The 21,513-nt window shown below is 41.6% G+C and overlaps 1 protein-coding gene across 1 annotated transcript in view; it reads left to right on the forward strand.

Annotated features, from left to right (window-relative positions):
• Positions 1 to 21,513, forward strand: part of DACH2 (dachshund family transcription factor 2) — a 409,931-nt gene that overhangs the window by 208,443 nt on the left and 179,975 nt on the right. The window contains 3 exon segments of the mRNA XM_044682815.1: positions 2,377 to 2,458; positions 7,623 to 7,731; positions 7,994 to 8,071. Coding sequence (XP_044538750.1) covers positions 2,377 to 2,458; positions 7,623 to 7,731; positions 7,994 to 8,071 — 269 coding nt within the window.

Genomic DNA, 21,513 nt, shown 5'->3' on the forward strand with positions numbered 1-21,513 from the left:
ATTAGAAAAGTCAGAAGACCACCTAGAAGTCATCCCCTTGGCTCTTTCCACTCTCTGGTGTTTACAAATACATTTTTTCTTTTTTCTTTAGAATATTTTTCCAACATGATTGCATGATTCATGATCCCCCCCAGGGGACAAACAGTTCCACTGGGTTATACACAAATACATTGTTTATTTTTCTTGCTGGGGGGAGAATCTTTATGCCTTAACATCTATGCAAACACCTGTTCTCTCGTTGATAGTCTTGCCAAGTGGACAATCCCTGCGCCCTCCCTCCCAGCTTCACAAAGATTATGATCCTGCTTTCTGCATTTCAAAAAACAATCACTTTTGGGGGCAGCTGGGCAGCTCAGTGGATTGAGAGCCAAGCCTAGAGATGGGAGGTCCTGGGTTCAACTCCGGCCTCAGACACTTCCCAGCTGTTTGACCCTGGGCAAGTCACTTAACTCCATTGCCTAGCCCTTACCGCTCTTCTGCCTTAGAACCAATACACAGTATCGATTCTAAAAAGGAAGGTAAGGGGTTAAAAAAGGCACTTTTGAAGGCTATTAACAGTTCAATTCAATAAATGTTTATTGTTTTTATATACTATTTTCAGGCATTGGGGATAAACAAATAAAAGGATATAACCCCTGATTAAGGAGCTCATCTTTTACTTTAGGAATCCAACATGGATGCAGATAACGAGATATAAATGGTGTGCAAGTTAAGGTGAAATCATTTCAAGGGAGAGAGAACATTTACTGCTTAGCGGGTCTGTAAATGGGGAATCAGGAAAGGCCTCGTGTATAAGGTGGCACCTGAGCAGATTGGAAGGAAGGTAGGAATGTCATGAGGTGGAGATGTGGAGGGGGCAGGAATGGAGATCAACTCTGCCGAGCTCTGCTTGACGTGCACGGATCTCAGTGTTTCTTCTAGAAAAGGTTTAAAGGACTGCGCCTACCAAGCTATAACAAAAAGCTTTAGTCTGTATAAAAACCAGGCAGTGTGTTCACTCTGAACTTCCTGATCTCTCTCCTCCCAAAGGGCTGTTATATGACCTCAATGCCTGTTCTTTGTAAGGACCTCATGAGGTACGATTGAAGTGAGGCATGTGCATGTCAGTGTCCGTGTGACTACCTCAGAGGTATAGGTACCATGGCTATAGGTTTATAGATGACCCACGGCTCGCCAAGGCAGGTAACCTTTTGGCTAGCAAAGTGTCTATACATAACCCAAATTTAACCAGTTTCTTTACCCAAGGAGCTTATAGTCTATTTGGGGGGCCCAAACACACAGAAATGAGTATATTTACAACAAATATCAAGAGAGCTTGAATATCTGGGAAGCCTCTTGTGTTGGAAGCTTCCTGAAGGAAGTGAGCTGAGCTGGGAAGGAAAAGAAGGCATCCTCTTGAGAGGAGAGATTACATTCCAGGCATAGAGAAAGCCATTGGACAAAGCATGGAGGCAAGAGATGATATTTTAAGTTTTGAGAAATTCAGTCCAATTTGGCTAGAGCTTGTAAAGGGGAATCTTGAAGAAGAAGGTGAGAAAGGTCAGCAGAAGGCCTTAAATGCCAAACCATAAAGCTTCTGTTTGTCCTGTGGGTAGTGGGAGGCCAGTAGGGATTTTTTTAGCCAAAAGAATTCAATTTCAGAGACAAGAGTTGTGGAGAAAGAAGTGATAGGTCTTGGCAATGATTGGGTATGGTGAAAAGAGTAAAGGAGAAGGACAAATAAGAGGTGGATGTTGAGGGGATGGTGGTGCCAACAGAAATAATGAAATTTGGGGCAGAGATGGGTTTTGTTGGACAAAGCAGTGTGTTCTCTTTTGGGACATACCTAGTTCGAGATCTGTATGGGGAGTCTAGGAGATACCAAGCAGGCATTTGTGACATGGGAATGAAGTTCAGAAGGGACCTTAAGACTAGATTTGTAGGTTTGAGCATCATCTGAGTACAAATGACCACTAAAATAAAACCCTGGGAGAAAATGAGGTCTCCCAAGGGAGTAAGTGTAGAGAGAAGGGAAACGAAGGCCAGGAGAGAGGCTTGGGATATGTCTACCCAAATAAGCCCTTTGGACGTTGTGAAAGGTTAATTTTATTCTATTGACTTAATCTCTGCTATGCTATTTGCATGAATTGCATTTCGATTCAGACAGTAGTGGTTTTCACCTCCTTAGAGACAAGTCAAGCAAAAGTTTGGATGACCAACCATATATGTTATAATGATGATGTATTGCATTTAGATGACTTTCGAGATCCCTCCCCAGGCCATAATTCTGTGACACAAAGAATATCTGTTCCTTATCATTGAAAAGTTTTGGTTTCTCTTGTTAACAGAGTCTGAAGGTATCCTCTTCTAATCTTCCCTCTCCTTTATTCTTCCAAGAGCCGATCTCTTTCTGTGGGACAGCTCTCCAGGAGATCCTCTCAGTAAGGCTTGCTGAGCAGCCCCCGACTCTTCTTTCAAGGTGTGAAATTTCACTAGAAAGCCAACACTCCTCTTCCATGCCCCACTGAAGTCAGATTTTCCTTATATTATCTTTTCTCCTTATGGTAGTCTTACCTTAGAGAAGTTTCTGTGTGATCAGTGTATTTTTCTTCAGTGCTATCTCCCTGAACCATTTTTCTCAGGAGATCATCAGTGTGCCATGAGGATTATAGGGTGCTAGACTGTGAACCATGGAGGGCATTTGGCTGTAGGGTCCCAAGGGAAAGGGCTAATTGGTGGAGGCCACAGCTGTCATCCGAAGGGAAGACGTGTTTGCCGGCCCTTATTGGAGTCATTATCATTTTCCAACTCAGCTTTAAAACCACATTTTTATACATTGGAACTCATCTAGTCAGCCGCATTTACATGCATGGGAAGGCATCCAATCAACGGCATCATTGTCAGATATGAAGAATGACAGCGTGTGTCTTGATCTATTCAGCTGACATTCGGTAGAATTGCATCTTATGGTGAATAGCAAGATCACAATTGCCGTTCTGTAAAATACATTGTTAGACCAATAGTAGGACTTCAGTTGGAGCCTGTTCAGAATTCTTTTCTTTGTGTGGAGTGTGGTCTAGTCACTTGCTCCCCAAATTACAGAATCCAAGTGGGATCACTGTTTGTTCAGGGTTCTAATTCTTAGGTTATAATTGCTGTGATTTGTTGCTACTCTGACAGGTTGTGAAAATAGGTAGGCCTTCACTCCATGAAAATACAGTAAATGAACAAAGCCTACTTTGTAGGGAAGGAAATGCCTATATGTTGATGAATGCTGTCGGGGGGCCTGGCTGACATCTTAGAATATTAGGATGAAACAAAGTTTACGTCCCAAACCAAGGACCGTCTTTTTAAAACTTGGAAGTCTGGGCCCAGAAATGAGCAGGAACAGATATTACCAGTGAGATGCTGTATGCCAGCCCAGCCCTCCCCCTTCTCCCCCCCGAAAGTGGGTACTAATGAAATAGTGGTTGTATTTGGATAAACTTGCATATCATATCTGCATTAGCTTTGCAGAGTGCTTTGAATGGGAAGAGGAAAGCCGGCTGAATTCCTTTGGGGATATTGCCTAGTTCTTTTTATGACTCCAAATTTCTCCCTAAAACAGTGGACCCATCTTTTTCATACCAGTTTTCTTCTGGTAGTGATGTTTGTCTGTGAGCCTCTGAATATGGCTGTCACCAGAGAACTGAATTTAAGGCTTTAGCAAAGGGCAACGGAGAGGCAGGCACATGGTGGATGTGAGCAGGTTTGGTCACATAAATGAATTATGCAGGGAAAGCAGCCTAAGAGATGGCATCGGAGGTATTTATAATCGAAAAGGAAGATGGTTTGGTTGCATGATGGCAGGGCTAGATATTCGATGGACAGCTTGTGTGTTCCGCTGGTAACCTCCAAACACCGAGAGAGCTCAAGGAATGGCCTTAGGATACTGCCAAGACCCCTTTTGGTGGACTTATTGGAAGATATGGCCAATCACATAGGATGGACGGTGAGCCGCATCACTGGAAGCAATATCCACGTTGACATTTATATTGTATTTTGCAATTTACAAAAAGCTCTCCATATTAAAATAGGAAGTCAGAAAAGAAAATGTGACTTCCAGTTCCTAATTTGGTAGTGCCAGTGATATGTGTAAAATAAGTAGAAATACTTCAATATTGTAATGGATCTGTGATCCTTCAACACTGCAGATTATAACCCCTCCCTGTCTTCTCATCCTGTCTCATTCTTCTCCATGTCCTGAAATAAATCCTCCATAGAGTTTCTACTACCCAATTATATTGGAGGCCTTCCCATTGGGTTTTCTGTGGATATGAAGAAGTTGTTTGTTTTCCTGTTACTCTTTGCTCTTGCTATATGACTAGCTCATTTCCTTTTCCTTCACTGTAAAATGATGCATCGGAAAGAGGGTACTTAAGCTAGAGTCAGAGGCCCTGGGTTCAAATCCTTCCTCTGGCAGTTAACATATGTGTGACATGGGACAAGGCCCTGAACTTCTTTGGTTCTCATTATCCTCATCTATAAAATGAGGGAGTTTGACCAGATAACCTCTGGAGTCTTCTCAAGCTTTAGAGTTCTGATCTTATGACTCTTTGAGGTTTATCATTGGCAAAATCCTGTGGCTTACTTATATCCTTCATATTGCGTCTTTCCATTATCCTTTGGCTCACCTGTAGTCTGATTCTTCTAAGATGGTAGGAGGTCAGTGATTTGCAGCTAGAAGGTGAAATGGCATTGAAAAGGTGGGTGTAACTATATGGAAAGTGCTTTGGAAATCTTCAAGTACCATATAAATGCTAGCTGTATTTCTTATGTGAAGGAGCAATAGCTGGAGAGAATATTGACGTTAAAAATAAGGAATGGGTTTTTTGATCTCTCTTAACATTAATATTATCTTCCCCTTCCCTCTGCCCTCCAACAACCACAGATGATCAAACATTTGCTTTAATTGCTCTTGGCTTCAAATATAACGAGGGACAAAGATTTTAATTTGTTTTAAACTCACCATTTTTATTCTTTTCATCAAAATGGAAGTCTAGTCGGTTAGTCTGAAAGAGTTGGAAATATAATTAGGAAAATCCTTATGCCAAGAATCATGGTACTGTTATTTGAGGCATACTTATTTTTAGAATTTCAATTAGAAATGGAGCCTTTTCTTTTTTTTAAATGTCAAGCTTTTATTAGGAAAAGATCACATTACATATTTTATATAACTGAGAAATACAGGTAGATTAAAAAATAAACTATGGAAGAAGAGAATGTTCTCATTTATGATGAATATCTGAAATGAAAGTATGATAGGCGTCTATAGGCTTTCACTTGTTGAAAGAGTATTTCCACACAGTATTATTAGATTCGGCGAGGTCACCTTATCATTTCGCTAACATATATTGTTTGAGAGGTTGTGAACTTGGTCTTCTGACGTTTGGAGAAAGAACAGAATTCTTATAGGCCTGGCCAGGCCTGGAGTTAAATCCTGAAGTGGACATGTTATTGAAAATGGATTGAAAAGGGTGCTGTTTTAGAACCAATCGAAGAGTATTTGGCATTTTTTTAATCAGTGGGAATTGCAAAAACCAGCTGAATTTCTTCAGAAATAATTCATTTGAAGATTGATTAGCTATGCATTTCAAATGAACTGTTATCCAAATGTCACTGATGAGTGGTTCAAATCTCATCCAGATAGTCCACGCCTAACATTTGGCTCAGAGACCTCCCTCGCATCTGAGGCTGTGTTTGTACTGCACTGTTCCAGAGATGAGAGAAAACTCTTTGGACTACCCTCTGCCCACATATACTGATTATATGGCAGCTGCAAAATGACCTGAATTGTCTACTTCACACTCCTTTCCAAACTAGGATATGCCCTGTGTGAAATGCTGCTCTCTGGCTCTTCCTTGTTTGGGGGCCGCCCCAGTCTGGGTCACATGTCGCCCTCTGCTCTCTACTGCTTCCTTCCACCACCACTTATTCAGTCAGCATTGTTTGGATGAGTGTGGGCCATGTAGAGGAGGGGGATTAGTTTCATCCTGGCCAAGCAACTCTTTTCAGGTTATGTTGCCTATTCTGCTCTGTACATTCAGGAAAACACACTGCGTTGCAGAATAGGAAGAGCTATATTTATAGAAGCAAAATACACGGCTTTGATTTTGGTGCAGTCATCAAGTGCCTACTATGTGCTTGACTATTTGGCAAGAGAAGGGGACCTTGCATGCCAGCTTTCTGAGCCAGGATTGCTTTTATGAATCCAAATTCAAGTTTAGAGGTTATTGCTTTGTTCTTTTTTGGCTAAGATGATTTCAGCCTGCCTCTGCATCTTTGGCTTGTGTTGGGTAGTGCTGTATTTTTTCAAACCATTAGATGAAAGTAAGCTTAAATAGATTGTGCTTCTACTGTACAGAGTGCCAGGTTGGGGGCTGGCAGAGGATTTAAACTCCCAGAAACCAATATAAAACATTATTAGGAAATGTTTAATAAAGTAAAGAAAGATTCAGTACAGCATATATAATGTGAATTTGTGGTTTTCTTTATTTAAAAAACATCTTTACCTTCTGTCTTAGAATCAATACAAGTATTGGTTCCAAGGCAGAAGAGCATTAAGGACTAGGCAATTAGGGTTAAGTGACTTGCCCAGGGTCACACAACTAGGCAGTGTCTGAGATCAGATTAGAACTCAGGATTTCCTGTCCTTAGGCTTGGTTTTCTATCTACTGAGCCAGCTAGCTGCCCCCTAATTTGTGGTATTCAAAGTCATGTGCCCTGCAGGAGTTTGTTTCTTTTGGAGTGCAAACTCCACTCCGTCCAGAGAACCCAGGTTCCAATCCTCTTTTTATATCACATGCTACCCAGTCATTCTGCTTCTCTGGGCCTCAGTTTACCCAACTCTAAAATGCATGTGTTGGATTCGATTACTTTCAAAGGCCCTTTCTGCTCTGTATCACTGAAGGTCTCTTAACCTTTGGTCCACAGATCTCTGGGAGAGCGGATGTCCATAGAGATTATTGGACATTTGTGAAGGTGCATGGGGAAAAATGTACATCCTTATATTCTCTAACCGTTGGAATCCTGTATATATTTTTTGCATTTAAAAACATTCTGAGAAAGGACTTTTCAGACTTAACCAGAATCCCAAACGATCCCATGACACGCAAACGTTTCAGAACCCCAAGTTCATTGACATCTCCCTGACTCAGGCAGCTCTCTAAGACTTGTTGATTACTTTATGGACAGTTTGCAATATGTCTTGGAGGAAGGAGTTCCTGCATTGAGAAAGCCACAAGAGATCATAGATCCTGTGTGTATTTGCTTCTTTCTGATTTCTGTTACTGATCAAAGGGTGGGCAAGAGCGATACAGGTTGAGAAGGTGGGGATGAATTTCCCTCTGCATAAATGGAAGGAAACCTGCAGCTCCCTCCCTTTCCCTCCCGGCCCCCCCCCCCCAACCAGGCAGATCACAGAGCCATTGAAGACTTGTCAGTATTACTATTGGAATAGAAATCGAACAGATTCTCCCCCTGGGCCTACAGGTCGGTCAGTTACTTGTTGGAACTAGAGTGCGGTTTGTCTCACATTCTACATCCCATACAAGAACTGCTACAGTGCAGCATTATAACAAACTAATTCCCACTCTCCTTAACAGCTCAGTAGTTTTGCACACACTTGCAGAAAGCCTCTCCTTTTGCTACTCACTGCACACACTCAGTGCTCAGCAGAGTGCGATTGACTTGGCCCCAGCCATCGCTGAGCAGGTGACTTGATTACCCTGAAATCAGGCAGAAAATGTCCTCTTCTGGCCACTCGAGTGAATCAGTCAAATTATCGAGTGGCAAAACTAATTCCACGCCTTGGGCCATCAGAGCTGCCACTTCCTATAAGTCAAGCCTTCATTTAGTGTGAAATTGTTTTTTTATTTTATTCTCTTTCATTTATTATGCTTATTTCAGCGAATCCATTTAGCACATGTGAAGCAGCCAGTATGCTCCAGCAATTTTTGGTGTGCACCCTCCCCAGGCAGCAGAGCTGAAATATCTCAGGGCAGCAGGCCATTTCAAAGGCCTCCAGCTTGATGATGGGCGCTGGAGTTGGCAGGTGCCAGCAGCAGCAGTGATTTTAAAGTGAAGGAAAGATCGAACCTGAGCCGTATTACAAGTTTAAGCTTCCTGAGGTTTGCCAAGGAGAAGTGAGGGGGCCTAATTCCTCTTCTCCCTCACTGTTTGTTAGTTCTTACACTTTCACGTATATACTAATCGGTTTCCTTTTCGACTCTTCAGTAGAATGTAAACGTCTTCAGTGCAGGCTGGTTTCTGTGGGGCCTTGGTATGGAAAAGACACTTCAGAAATAGATACTTGTGGCATTAGACTGTTGTTGGAGCAGAGAGCTTCCCAGAACCTCCTCTGGCTGTAGGACCTAGCCTAAACCTAGGGTGCAGCATGGCAGGGACCGAAGTGCCCAAACCGTGTTAGGTATGTATGGTGAGAGCTACTGAGAGGAATACGGATTCACCCCTGGCCTCAGTGGACTTCTGTTCCTTTATAAGAGATGAGATTCATTCTCATGCAATTCTGCTTAAAACAACACACACACACACACACACACACACACACACACACATATCTTAATTTAAAAAAAAGATGCTGTGCGTGTGAGAGAGAAAGAAGCTCACCTCCCGTTATTCGCTATATCTGTATTTGTCTGTCTGAGGTCCTTGGTGCCAGAGACTCAGACTTCTTTCATGTCTGTATTCTCTTTATATCTTCACATAGAGGAGGCATGGAATAAATATAGAATGGAATTAAATGGGAGAGGCCAAAATGTAATTAGAGGAGGGGAAGATTAATTCTGACTGGGGAAGGAGAAAGGTTCATCAAGTCTTATATGTGATAGGTTGGATTTTGAAGAAGAGAAAGTGGATGTTGGGGGCAGGGAGCTTCACTCCTGGGATAGGACGCAGCATGAATGAAGGCAGAAGGATGCGGGGTATATGTACTTCGAAGGATCAGGAGTTAGAGTTGGCTAGAACTTGGATTATGTGAAGAAGCATGGAATGTGTGGATTGGTTTTCAGGAAGGTTTTGTGTGCCTGGCCAGGGGATTTGGATTTTCTTCCATAGAACCATTGGAGATCTATTGATAATTTTTTTAAACAGAGAAGTACAATAGGAGACATCCATTAGTAAGATGAATTGTGTAGGAGGGGGAAGAATGGATTAGAAGGAAGGAGAAATTAGAGGCGTGGAGATCATAGCCCTTGTGAATTGGGATTGTTACATTCTTTGAACTCCCTTGCCTGCTGGCACATGGTAAGTGCTTAGTAAATACTTTTTGATTGGTTGATTGATCCATAATATTCTAGCTTAAGAGTTGGAAGGATGCTCAGAAGCCATGTTGTCCAGTTCTCTCATCTACGGTGACTCGGGAAGAGGGAGGGACTTGCCCAAGGTCACACAAGTAAGTAGAGTCAATGATGGAATTTGAATGCTGGACCTCTGACTCCAGAGCAAGTGCTCTTTCGGTTATATCAGATAGGTTTGAAGGCCCTTGTTGTACTTCTGGAGAAAGAATAATGACCCAAACTATAGTTTTTGCAGTGGGAATGGAAAGGAGGGGAAGGCTGTGAGAGACTTTGAGAGGAAAGAATAGAGGTATTGTGGAGCTGGATTCAACAAGACTGGACAGTGGATGAGATGAGAGCTAGAGAAAGAGATCTGAAAGTCATGTATGCATAGAGATAAGAATTGAACATATAGGAGCACGTGTGTGACTTCCAGTACCTGGAATAAAAGGAGAGAAGATGGATGGTGAGGGTAGCTCACATTTGGGTATATGGCAAGATGCAAGCATAGGACAAAGGGGCAAAGGACTGGAGAGTCCCCTACAGTACATAGATGAACCAGTTAACTAGTGAGGTTAAGTGGGGAAGGAAACAAGGGGGGCAATGGCCTGAGAAAGTATCCTGGGGTGTTGTGACTAGGGCCTGTGATGATGATGAAGCGTAGGGTTAGGAGGAATGAGGCTAGCGGTGGGATGTTGTTCTTCTTTGCTATTGACTCATTTATATTCTAACTCTTTGTAGACGGGTCATATTTCTCCCTTCCCAGTTGACTTTGACCACTGAGCTTGGATCTCACTTCCCCAAGTGCCTAACTCGGGGCCTTCTGTGTTTTGTTTGAATTGAAATAAATACCGAAATAAATAAGTAATGTCAAAGTGCCCGCATGAGGATGAGCAATTTAGAATGCCATCAGGTTTCATATTGGCACACAGGAAGCAATACTAAATCTAAAGCAGATATTTTTGTAGCATTGTGAATTTTAAGGAGAAGCCACAGACTTCTACTTTCTGATTTAGAGATGATGAATCAGTGGAGAGAGGAATTTTTAGGAAATGGTTTGAGGTTTTAAGAAGGGTGGTAGTATCAGGTGAAAAATAGAATGAAATCTGTGAGAGAATCTTTATTGTGATGACTCATTCTGAGTCTTCCCATTCCTGTCGAGGTAGAAGAAATATATGGGAACAACCTAACCATCAAGAAGCAGGTTCTCTTATAGTCAAGCCCCCCAAACTGTGTATGCAGCACCCTAGAATATTAGACCTAGAAAAAACCTTTGAGGTCCTCTGATCCAACCCTTTCATTTTACAGATGAGGAAAATTCAGGCCTAGAGAGAGCCATCTGTTCATCCAGTGTTACACAGCAAGTTGGCCACAGAGTAGGGCCTTGTTTCTTGATGTGCTGGCCACTCTCTTTTTGCTATACCGTGCTGCCTCCTGGTGAATCAAATGGCACACCATGGCGGTGGCCAGGTTTTTCGTCCAATGCTGTAGAAGTCAAGACCCCATCTGGGGCAAGAGCGTAAAAATTTCTTCTTCTGATGATGATTATTTTTGGAGTTTGGTGGTCTCTTCTCCTTTCTTTGGCCAAAATGTCCCAGTATTTCGCTTGCAGGCTGGACGCTGTGAACCTCTTTGAGAATTATATGTTTGTGGCTCTGGACTTCAGGTGTTTTAGATAGAAACATGGACTGTGAGCCAAGCCATACTCAGACTTTTATTTCACTCAGGGCAAGCTATGCAAACTATCCTTGGATAAAATGACTTGAAGGACACCATTAGAGCCAGACGACCCAGGATGCCTTTATGAAGTTAGCTCTTGGGATGAGAAAAGAAAGCTTTATTTTTACTAACTAAGTTCTTTACTCGCTTCCCTAAAGCTGACACGCTGTCAGTGTCCTCTAAATTTGGTGCCTTGGTTGCCCCACCTTAGTTATAGCTCTGGCCAAGAGAACTGACTGTCTCCTTTTACTTGAATAGTATTATATTGAAAAGAAAACAATCCACAAAGTGATCGGCTTGGCTTTCTCTTATCCAGTAGTTTAGATTTTGTGGGAGGCTCACAGATCTGACTAGCAATGCAGGCTCCTGCAATTCAGCCTCACCATGAGAATTTGAAAGATTGGAATCCCACCCACTAGGACAGTGACTTTCAGTGCAGCGTATGAAAAAGGGTCTAGCTATTGTATTTTCTTTTGAAAATCATTTCCCCAAATTTGCTTTGCATGAGAAATTTGACCACTGCAAGGAACTTTTAAAAGTGGGCAGTGGGAGGGAGAGAGAAGATATAGTTTCAGCATCTTTACAGTGGAAGGGAATGAAGGACTTGCTCCTCATTAAGCCATTTCTTGATGTTTCCCCATAGGTTTTCAGCTAAACACTTGTTAATCCCAAAGCTCTGACAAGCGAGGCCTGCAGAATTAGGCCAACCACTGCTACAAATAGCTGCTGCACACAGAACAGTAATCATTGCTTCCCAGTCTATTATTAGATTAACTTCATAGGGATTGCTTTTCTCTCCTGTGAGTTGATGCATAAATGACATGCTTTACCCTCCAATAAATCTACCAGCAGAGTGGCTATGACATGATGTTCAGAGCCCTCAGTCCCATGACAGAGTATTTTTGATTGTTGCAAGAGGCGGCAGCAGCTCGCAGCCACTGGAATTGAAAGGTTTCGTTGAAATGTTCCAGCGTACCTGACTTGGAAAGAGGATGCCTGGTCTCTAGTTGGGCCTGGATTTGCTTAGTTAACTACTATTGAGGGTAAAGTAATTAAGAGAGTCCACTTGAGGTGGTTGGAAATGTAGTGTCTCCATGTGGTCCATCAGGAGCCTTGACTTTCATTCATTCTCTGCATTCCAGATGCTAGGTCTCTCTCTGATTTCGCTAGAAACCCTCTATGACCTCTTAGAGCCTGTTTTCCCATCTGTGAATAGGGGAGTAATATTTGTATTCCTGACTTGATGGGGCTCATTTATTCCAAAAGGAATTATGAAGTGACCTACTGGGTAGCAGACATGGTGGGAGGTGTTGGATTTACAGATACAGAAACCAAAGAAGGTCTTACCCTCAAGGGCGTTACATTCTGTTGGAGAGAAACACCACATCCATAGGAAGTGAAATAGAAAACATCTGCAATGCAATTTCCAGACGGAGATCAGGTTAGGGCTTTCTGTAGTTGGTGGCACTTGAGTTCAACTTTGATGGAAGCTAGTGATTCCCCGAGGATGTCAGGCATAGGAAATAGCAGCTGAACTGCAGCCATTCTGCTCTACTGGAAAGGATTCCACACTGGAAGTTCCCCACACTGGTGACATTACAGATTTCCTCAAGCTTTCCACCCTGTTTTCTACCCCTGAAAAAAAAGTATAACTACAATTTATTTTGGGAGTAAAGGATAAGCTATTGGAGCAGTGGCTCCACGAAGCTCTGGTGAGGAGAAGGTAGATGTGAGCCTTACTGGCTGTATCCAGCATGCCCTGCTTGCTTAATTACCAGCCACTTGTTGGAAGGCTCTTAGTTTGGGAAGCAAATGAGGCAGCTAGGAATAAGCAGACCCGGCACGGGAGGGTCCTTTGGCATTGGAAGACAACAGCGATGAGTCCTTAGCCTGGTTTTATCTATCCTCATCCCTTGTGCAAGCTCTGCCTATTCAGTGCAACGACCATTTCAGCCCCTGATTTAAAGGAAGGAAAGGCAGTGGGGGAAAGAGGCAGGTAAAGTTCTAGCCAAAGGCCTCTTTTCAGGAAGTCTCATATGGAGACAGTGATTCATGCTAAAATGGCCCAAAGCTTCATGAATTATTATATCATATAGTTCTTCTTACCCATTTTAGTCCTTGCTTTATCAGAAATTCATGGTATGATCTTAGAGAAGTCATGTCCGATCTCTTGGCCTCAATTTCTTAATCTCTTGAGAAAACAAGTGGGGAGTAATGGTTAGCGTTGCACTCCAACCTTGGTTTGGATCCCCCTTTGAAAACTTGACTATCTGTGTGGCCGTAGGCAAGTCCCTTATCTTCTGGGCCTCAGTTGTTTTCTCCCTGAAATAGACATCATGCCCCCTCACAAAGTTGTCATGAAGCTCAGATAATATAATATCAGTCAAGTACTTTACAAATCTTAGAGTGCTGTGTAAATGGAAGCCTTTGTTTTGTTTGAACTCCAGGTATACAGTTCTTTTGCCAGTGCAGATTCGCAACTTGGTTCTGGTTTTGGAGAGTTACCTGGGGTACCGCAAGGCTGAATGACTTGTTGGGAGCCTCCTCAGGACAGAGACCAGGTTTTTTGCCTTCCTTTGTGTTTAGCACAGTGCCTGGCACCTAGTGGTGTTTAGTCAGTACTTGTTCCTGGTGATGGTGACGTTGATAATGACAGCGTGGCCGAGGCTGGATTTGACCCCAAGTCTTCCTGTTTAACTAGCCCTTTCTCAACTCTGCTACACTGCTATTATTATTGATCCGCTCTGAGGGGTGGGTCGAGCCAGATAGATGGTCTCTAATATCTCTCGTGGCTCTCTGACATTCACTGATTCTTTCCATGGCCAGAGCTGCCGTGTGTCAGCTCTTAATGTGCCATCATTTTTCCTCTCTATCATCACATTAAGACATATCTTAAAATACGATGCTATTCCCACTGTTGATAAATGAGTATTATCACAAAAGCACCCCAGGCAGCAGAGCTAATGAGGGACCAAGAGATGGGCCCCTTGCTTGGGAAAGACTGTAATGTGAATACTTTTCAATTGCTCCAATCACAAATACTGAATATCTTGAACATGTACAAGTAACAATGCAATTCACGCTATGAAAATGGATGGTATGTTTGACTTTTGCATATGTACTATAATTTGATAGAGAAATGACTTCATTAAATTTATAGCAAGATTTGTTACAGACAGAAACCACCGCTAGCCTGAATCTAATCTAATCCAATGGCTGTAAAATTTTTGATAATAGACTTTCTAGGCTCCTGTATTCAGAATCGAGTGTCCGTGGGCTGCTTTTGAAAGGTCTGCCTCATTGTTGTCTCTAGGGTATGGTTTAAAGACTAAATATACATCAGCTGTTATAATATGGAGCGGTCTAATTGGGGAGTGGGAAACAGGCACATTTAAGGAAATCCACAGTTTATTTCAGAGGCCAGCTGCCTTCCACTGAACCATGAGCAGCCGTGGTAGGTAAGTTTCTTCATGTCGGATCCACACGAGAGATGATTAACTTTCCACAGCCAGCACACTTCTTCCCAAGACTGGCTGCCAAGGCCAAATGGAATGAACCTCAAATTCCTGTTTTGAGTCAGCGTAGCTCTCCCTGATGACAAATAGCCCTTCTCAGTCCCCAGCTCAGAAAGACTCTAAAGCTGTCTTTGGAAAGTTCCCATGGTACATAGCTGTGTACAGGCAGGAAACAACCAGTTTAAGCTCAGAGGGCACAGCCTCCCCTGCTGCACTCTAGGCACAAGGGTTGCTTGGGACAGTTGCAAGGATGGTGATAACTAGGCATTTGAATCCTACTCCCTCAAGACCAAGAGCCTTTAACATCCTGGGACCCTGGGTAGGAATTCTGTTTGCTTGGCTTAAGCAAGCTTCTGCTCCAAGTTTGAGTTCTCCAAGAGAGAACAGTGCTCTTCTTTGGGGAGAAGGAAGAGGGAAGTCCAAAAAAATCCTTATGGAAACATTTGAGGATTGACCCTTTAGCATCTAGAGAGTAAATAGTTGTCATCAATTTGATTATTTGAATCCTTCTGAAAGTTCATTGCTCTTTTTTGGCAAGTTATAAAAAGGCTAGTCATAAAATACCATTTCTAGATTTTCTGTAGAATCTCCGATGGACAATCTTTTCAATTTAAAGGCCATTATTTGCCAAGTATACAATGGAGATGGAAATAGGAAGATCTTGTTTATTAAAAAATCGAGGAACTCTTCATCTAAGGTAACAGTGTATGATGAAAATGCTAATATATGCCGGACCTCTTATTAGGAAGTGGAGAAGGGAAGGAGAGCAGGGAAAAGCAGAGGAAATGGTGGCCCAATGGGCTTCAGTTATAATTTTTGCTAGTGTCGTTTTGACTTGATTTTTTTCTGATTCTGGTGTGTTAACAGGAGGATGGTGTATGGGAATAGGCACTGGAATGAATCCAAAGACTCATTGGCTTGGTGGTCTTAGTTAAGTTACTTTTCTGAATCCGAGTTTCCTTTTCCGTGGAGTGAGGAAAATAAATATCTTGCCTGTCTACTTCATAGCATTGTTTTGAGCATCCAGTGTGATAACATGTGTGGAAGTACTTTGAAAATCAAGAGTTGCTATTTTATTTTATTTATTTTTTGTCTGGGAGGAAGTGGATAGGGAGAAGGAAGGATTCGGAGCCTCTGATTTCATTCATATGGAGAAAATCCCTGATAGAAGCTCCCTCTACTGAGGACAACTCAGAGAGTTACCCGTACAACGTCCAAAAGAGTGACCCTTCCAGGCAACTAGAAGCAGCCAGTGTGATTAAACCATATTTAGCCAAGCAGAGCAATATGAAACTCTCCTGAAGAGCTAGTTGCTAGAGGGACAGAGAGGTGATATGTTCTGACCTCCTTCACTTGGCCAGCTCGTGTTGGAGGGAGGACTCCAGGCCGGATATCCCTGAGTGCAAATTACCTCAACTGCTCTGGGCAAGACCCTTCATCTCACAGTCTTATTTTCCTCTTCTATAAAATGAGGATAATATTAGCACCTACAATACCATGTTGTTGTGGGGATGAAAGGAGACAGGTGACATGTGAAGGGCTGTGCAGTCCTTAAAGGTCTATATAAATGTCAATTGTTGTGATGATGATAATTTCCCAGGAGGCATCAGGCCAAGGGGTTTCCTCAGTAAATGAAGGGGAAGATTTGAACTTTGTGGATATCTGAGCCTAATCTGGGAATTCACCATTTTCCTTCTGACCCATGCCATAGATTTCCTTATTTCAGAGGAGCTAGGTATCAATCCCCAGTTTCTAATCCACATGTAGCCTCTTGCATGGTAATGTGAGAAAAATCTTTTTTTTTTCCTCACCTGTAGTATAATGGGCTCCTTATGTGACAGCAAAATACCTTAAAGGATACCATCGTACCTTTTTGAGGACTTCAAAGCCACCCCAAAGCCCCTTTGGGTTGAAAGCATTTTATTATTTGTAATTCTGTTCGTATATATTAAATATATTAACTAATGCTTTTCGTTGAATGATCTGAATCGCCATATGTGAGAAGGCCACATTTTGAAGCTCCTCTCCACTGGCGAGAGTTGCTAATGTCTTCCTTGTTTACAAGAACCAGTCATTCTGGAGCCCATAAGTTTTCGCATGAATGTTGTCTTCTTTCCATTGGAACGTCAGCCAACATTTAGGCCAAGTCTTTGCCTTGTTTCTCTCATCCTATAATTTCCTGGAGAGAAAAAAAGCATAATTTGTATCTTTGAGAAGAGGGAAAAAATGTTAATTGAAACCATGTAATAAAATTGTAATTTAGCAAAACTATTAGTTTTGGGTTTTTTACTATTTTCAGCCTATTATTTTTAAAATTACTTGAGTATTAAAAAGGCTGTAAAATTGTGCTGAGTGTCAGCACGTTGTGGCTTCAACCACATTTTAATTCTCATTTTCCTTTGCTTGAATAGTAAAATCTTTATAAATGGAATCTAAAATTAATTGAATAAACTCCACTTGAATGTTTTTATGTTTTTGGCTGCAGTTTTCCCAAGAGATGTGGAAACTTTGCAGAGGTTGTAATGGTGTTGAGCAAAGTCATCCTTCCCCACATTCATGCAAAGCAAGGGGAAAATAGCAAACAGTGGTGGAGTACAAAACTAACTGGGGACCAAGCTCCCATGTCTTTCCCATCTTCTAGGCTCCCGAATTCGTTCAAGATCACGGACACTTTTGACGCGGGGATCTACGAGATCACATTTAGCCTTGACTGGCAGTATTCCCCAAACACCAGAAAAAAGACATCTTTGCAACCTGCTTGCCTCATCTAGCCAGTGGCTGGGTCCTCCCCCATGTTGCAAAGGCTTCTTCAAGAATAAGGGAGAAAAGAGAGGCTTTTGTGAGTTTGTAGCCAGACTAGAATGCTGTCATTGACTCATCCTAGCATTTCCCAGGAATCTTAGAAGAAAGATTTGTGATCATTTTTTATTTTTCTTCAGCAGGCTACCTAGGCAACATTTCTATGGTTGTTTTTTTTTTTTTTTGCCACAGGAAAATGACTCACAGGATATTTAGTCTTATTATGATTTTATTATTTTAGAATATAATGAAGTACTTCCATGGAAACAAGTGAAAGGCGGTATGGCATCGAGGGTCAGATGACTTGGCTTTCGGTGTACCCTCTGACACTTACTAGTCATGTGACCCCCCCCTCCCCTCCGGCCAGTTATTGAATCTGTTAGGAACCCTAGGAAGCTGGGATAAGAGTTCAAATTACCGAAAGTTCCTTTCTTTGGATTAGTGGAAGGTGTTTACACATTGGTAATTCCCATATCCGTGAAATCACAGAACTAGAAGAAAAAAGAAAATAATAGTAAGTCTAAATCAGTTTAAAAGGTAAGGCATTTGCTTAGTAGAGTCACTGATTAGAAAAAGGAATAGATCAGAAGTTATAATACTAGGCCTTCTAGCTGTCAGGTATATGACTGTGGATATGTTATCCTATCTTATTTTTTCTCAGTTTCCTTATCTCTCCAATGGGTCATTTTGAAAAAAGATGTGGATATGCCTTGATAAAAATTCGATAGCATTTTGAAATCTAACATCAATTGATTCATATGAAAAAGACTATATATATATATAATGTGTTTATGACTTGCTACCTGAAAGATGGCCATATCATGTTGACTGGCTCTAGCCATTATTAGTGGTCCCTTTTCCTTACATTTCTTTAATATTTAGTCTTGTATTTGCATGTGATCCCTCTCCTCTCACCCCCATTAAAATTCCTAGCCTAAAAGTTAACACTATTACAAATCAGTTCCAAAAGGAAAACTGTCTATAATTATTTGAAATAAAAGTAAAACTTGCCAGGCTACTTTCACTGTCATAGATAATCTTATCTATGATCATGTATCAGCTCTGGAGAAATTCTGGAAGTGAAAATAGCCTGGCAAGTTTCACTTTTATCTTTTTCATTTTTGTGTCTTTGAAAGTAAATTTTTATTGAGGCTTTTTTCCATTCCACTTTCGCACCCCAGTACAGTAAGTACTTCACCCTCAGACTTTCTTGTAATAATGAAAATCAGTTGAACAAAAATAACCATCCTAATTATGGTTCTCCCATAAAGGCAGTGAGACACACACAGACATGCACATGCCACCCCACCCCCCTTTACTGAAAGGAAAATGTATTTCATCATTTGCTCTCCAGAGCTACAATCAGTCAGTCATCATGTCTAATCTGAACGTCGATGTGGTGTCGTGTTGTTTTTGTTTCGTTTATTGTAGTTATTGTGAACGTGGTTTTCTTATTTTGATCTTAATTTCGATTTGCATTAGTCTGTTTTCCCATGTTTCTTTTGGGGGGGGTGTGTGTACGTGTACATACGTGTACATACCCATGTCCATCTAACGGTTAGATCCTAACCCAATGTCGAAGCTCCTTTGCAACAGTCTAGATCTGCCAGAGTCCATGCCTTTTAGTCTTCACTGCCTGAGGACCCTGAGAGATTAAGCAAGCAGCCTAAGGCCACATAGCTAGTATATGTTAGAGGTAAGACTCCATCCCAGGCTTTTGATTCCAAGGCTGGAGGCTGGAGGCTGGAGGCTGGCCCTCTTATTCACTTTAATAGGTCGTAGCTCTATTTTATTTGTTATTATAATAATTTTATGTAGTATGGGTGAGCCTTTCACTGCCTTGCCGAAGGTCTAAGGGAGAGCTTGCCTGAGTCCTACTTGACATACTCAAAAAAAAAGAGGGAAATGGGCCTTTCCTATAGCTCTCAGAGCCCACCGAGGGGGTGAGGCTAAGTGACTTGGTTGCCAGTCATCTTTGATACAACTGAAGATACACAGGGACCATTTGGAATTTGGGCCAACTCAACAAAGTTAAGTGCCTGTCCTTAAGCTAGTGACTAATACCTATGTCTGTCCTCATTGAGCACATACTCTGGTGCTCCGTGCTTCGTGCCTCTGTCACCGCTTTGAATTGTTAGCGCTACTTTTTTCCATTTATCTCTACCTACCATATCATGCTACCTCCCTCCCCGAAATCTTTAGAACACAAGTGAGAAGCAGCCTGGTATGGTCACTCCTCCACTCAATTAAGTCAAGTAGTTTCCTAGAATAAAATTTGAGCTCCCTGATCCCAGCCAGTTTCCGTCATCTTGTTAGGCTTTACACCCCCTGTACACCCTCTGAGGTCTAGCCATACTGGCTTCTTTGCTGCTCCTCAGATAGGACAGTCCAGTCCCACCCTCGTGTCTTTGCACCAGTTGAGTCCCCAGTTCCTGGAATGCTGTCCCGTTTCACCTTGGCCTCTTAATATCCTCTGTTTTCCTGAAGTTCCCTCCTCTGCGGGAAGCCTTTCTTGGTCTCTCCAGGGCCTAGCACGTCCCCCTACAAATTTACCTTGGTTATGTTTTGTTTGTGCTTTTGATATGTGTTTGCTGTTCCTCCCATGAAGAGATCTGCTCTTCGAAGGCAGGTTTTATTTTGTTTTGGCCTTTATACCCATTTCACAGAGCCTGCTGTACTGTAGACTCTCAATAAATACTTGTTGGTTGATCGATTAAAATGATGCCTTCTTTTGTCCTTCTATATTGAAAAAAAGTTACTGTCATTGTCTTTACGTCACATCCATTTGGAGCTTATTTTGATATCTTGTGTAAGATGCTTGTCTAAGACTCATTTCTGCCATACTTCTCTCTTGTTTTCCCAGCACTTTTTGTCAGTTAGGTAATTTTTCCCTAAGCAATTTGCATTTTAGGATTTATCATATGCTGGGCTACTGTGCATTTGTTTCTAGGTCGTGCTTCTCTCTTCTGTTCCTTCTTGTCTCCTCTATTTTTTACCTCAAATCAACTAGTTTGGATGATTACTACTTTATAATACAATTTGAGGTCTGATAACACTTGGCCTTTTTCATTCCCGCATTTTTTTTTCATTATTTCCCTTGAGATTCTGGACCTTTTGTTGCTCCAAATGAAATTTGTTATGATTTTGTCCAGTTCCATAAAGAAACCCCTTGGTGTTTTGGTGTAGCACTCAATCTGTAAATTAATCTAGGTAGTAATGTCATAATTTTTATTGTATTGGCATAGCACAACCTTGAACAGCAAGGACCTCTCCTGTTGTTTAAGCTTGGCCATAAAGAATATTTTGTAGTTGCATTTATAAAAGTCCTTAGTGTGTCTTCATAGGTGAGCTCACCTAAATATTTGATACATTTTGTAGTTGCTTTGAATGGAACTTTGCTTTCTCATCTCCTTGGTTTGATAAGTAACATACAGAAAAGCCAGTGACTTCTGCGGGTACATTTCTGCGAAGGGAAGGATAAAAAAATATTGTGGAAATAGGATGGACAGAACTTGGTAATTGATTGGATATGAAGTTGTGGGAGAGCATAGAGTCGAGTGATTCCAAGGCTGCCGAACCTGGGTGATTGGAAAGATGATGGTACTCTCAGTAGAGATCAGGGAGTTAGGGAGTGAGGAAAAAGAAAGGAGGAAAGAGAAAGGGAAAGTAGAGTCTCAGGATCTGGCCATATGAAGATGGAATGAAGGAACTAAGAATGTTTAGTCCAAAAAAGAGAAGACCCAGTGGGGCCAAATCTAATAAAATGAAATTCAGTAGGTTCAACGTTAAATCCTAGATGCAAGTTCAAAAAATTAGAACAGCTCATTACAAAGATAACCCTGCATCTTCCTAACAAATTAGAATTGTTCAAAAATGGAATGGGCTATCCAGACAGATAATCGGTTTCTCTTCTTGGCAGTCTTTAAACAGAGACTGGATCTCTACTTGTTAATAAAGATTCCCTTGCAGGGCTTCTTAACCAGCATTTCCCTGATTCTCTAAAGGATAGATAGATAGATAGATAGATAGATAGATAGATAGATTCTATGATGTTTTTCAATGTAGATGGAAAAATGTTACATCCTTATTTCAATAGAATTGATTTCCTTTGTAATCTTGTGTATTTTTTAAATTTAAATTTAATTTTTTTAAAATTTTTTAATCCC

The sequence above is a fragment of the Gracilinanus agilis genome, chromosome X (genome assembly GCF_016433145.1).
Source record: "Gracilinanus agilis isolate LMUSP501 chromosome X, AgileGrace, whole genome shotgun sequence".
In the NCBI taxonomy this organism is placed as follows: Eukaryota; Metazoa; Chordata; class Mammalia; order Didelphimorphia; family Didelphidae; genus Gracilinanus; species Gracilinanus agilis.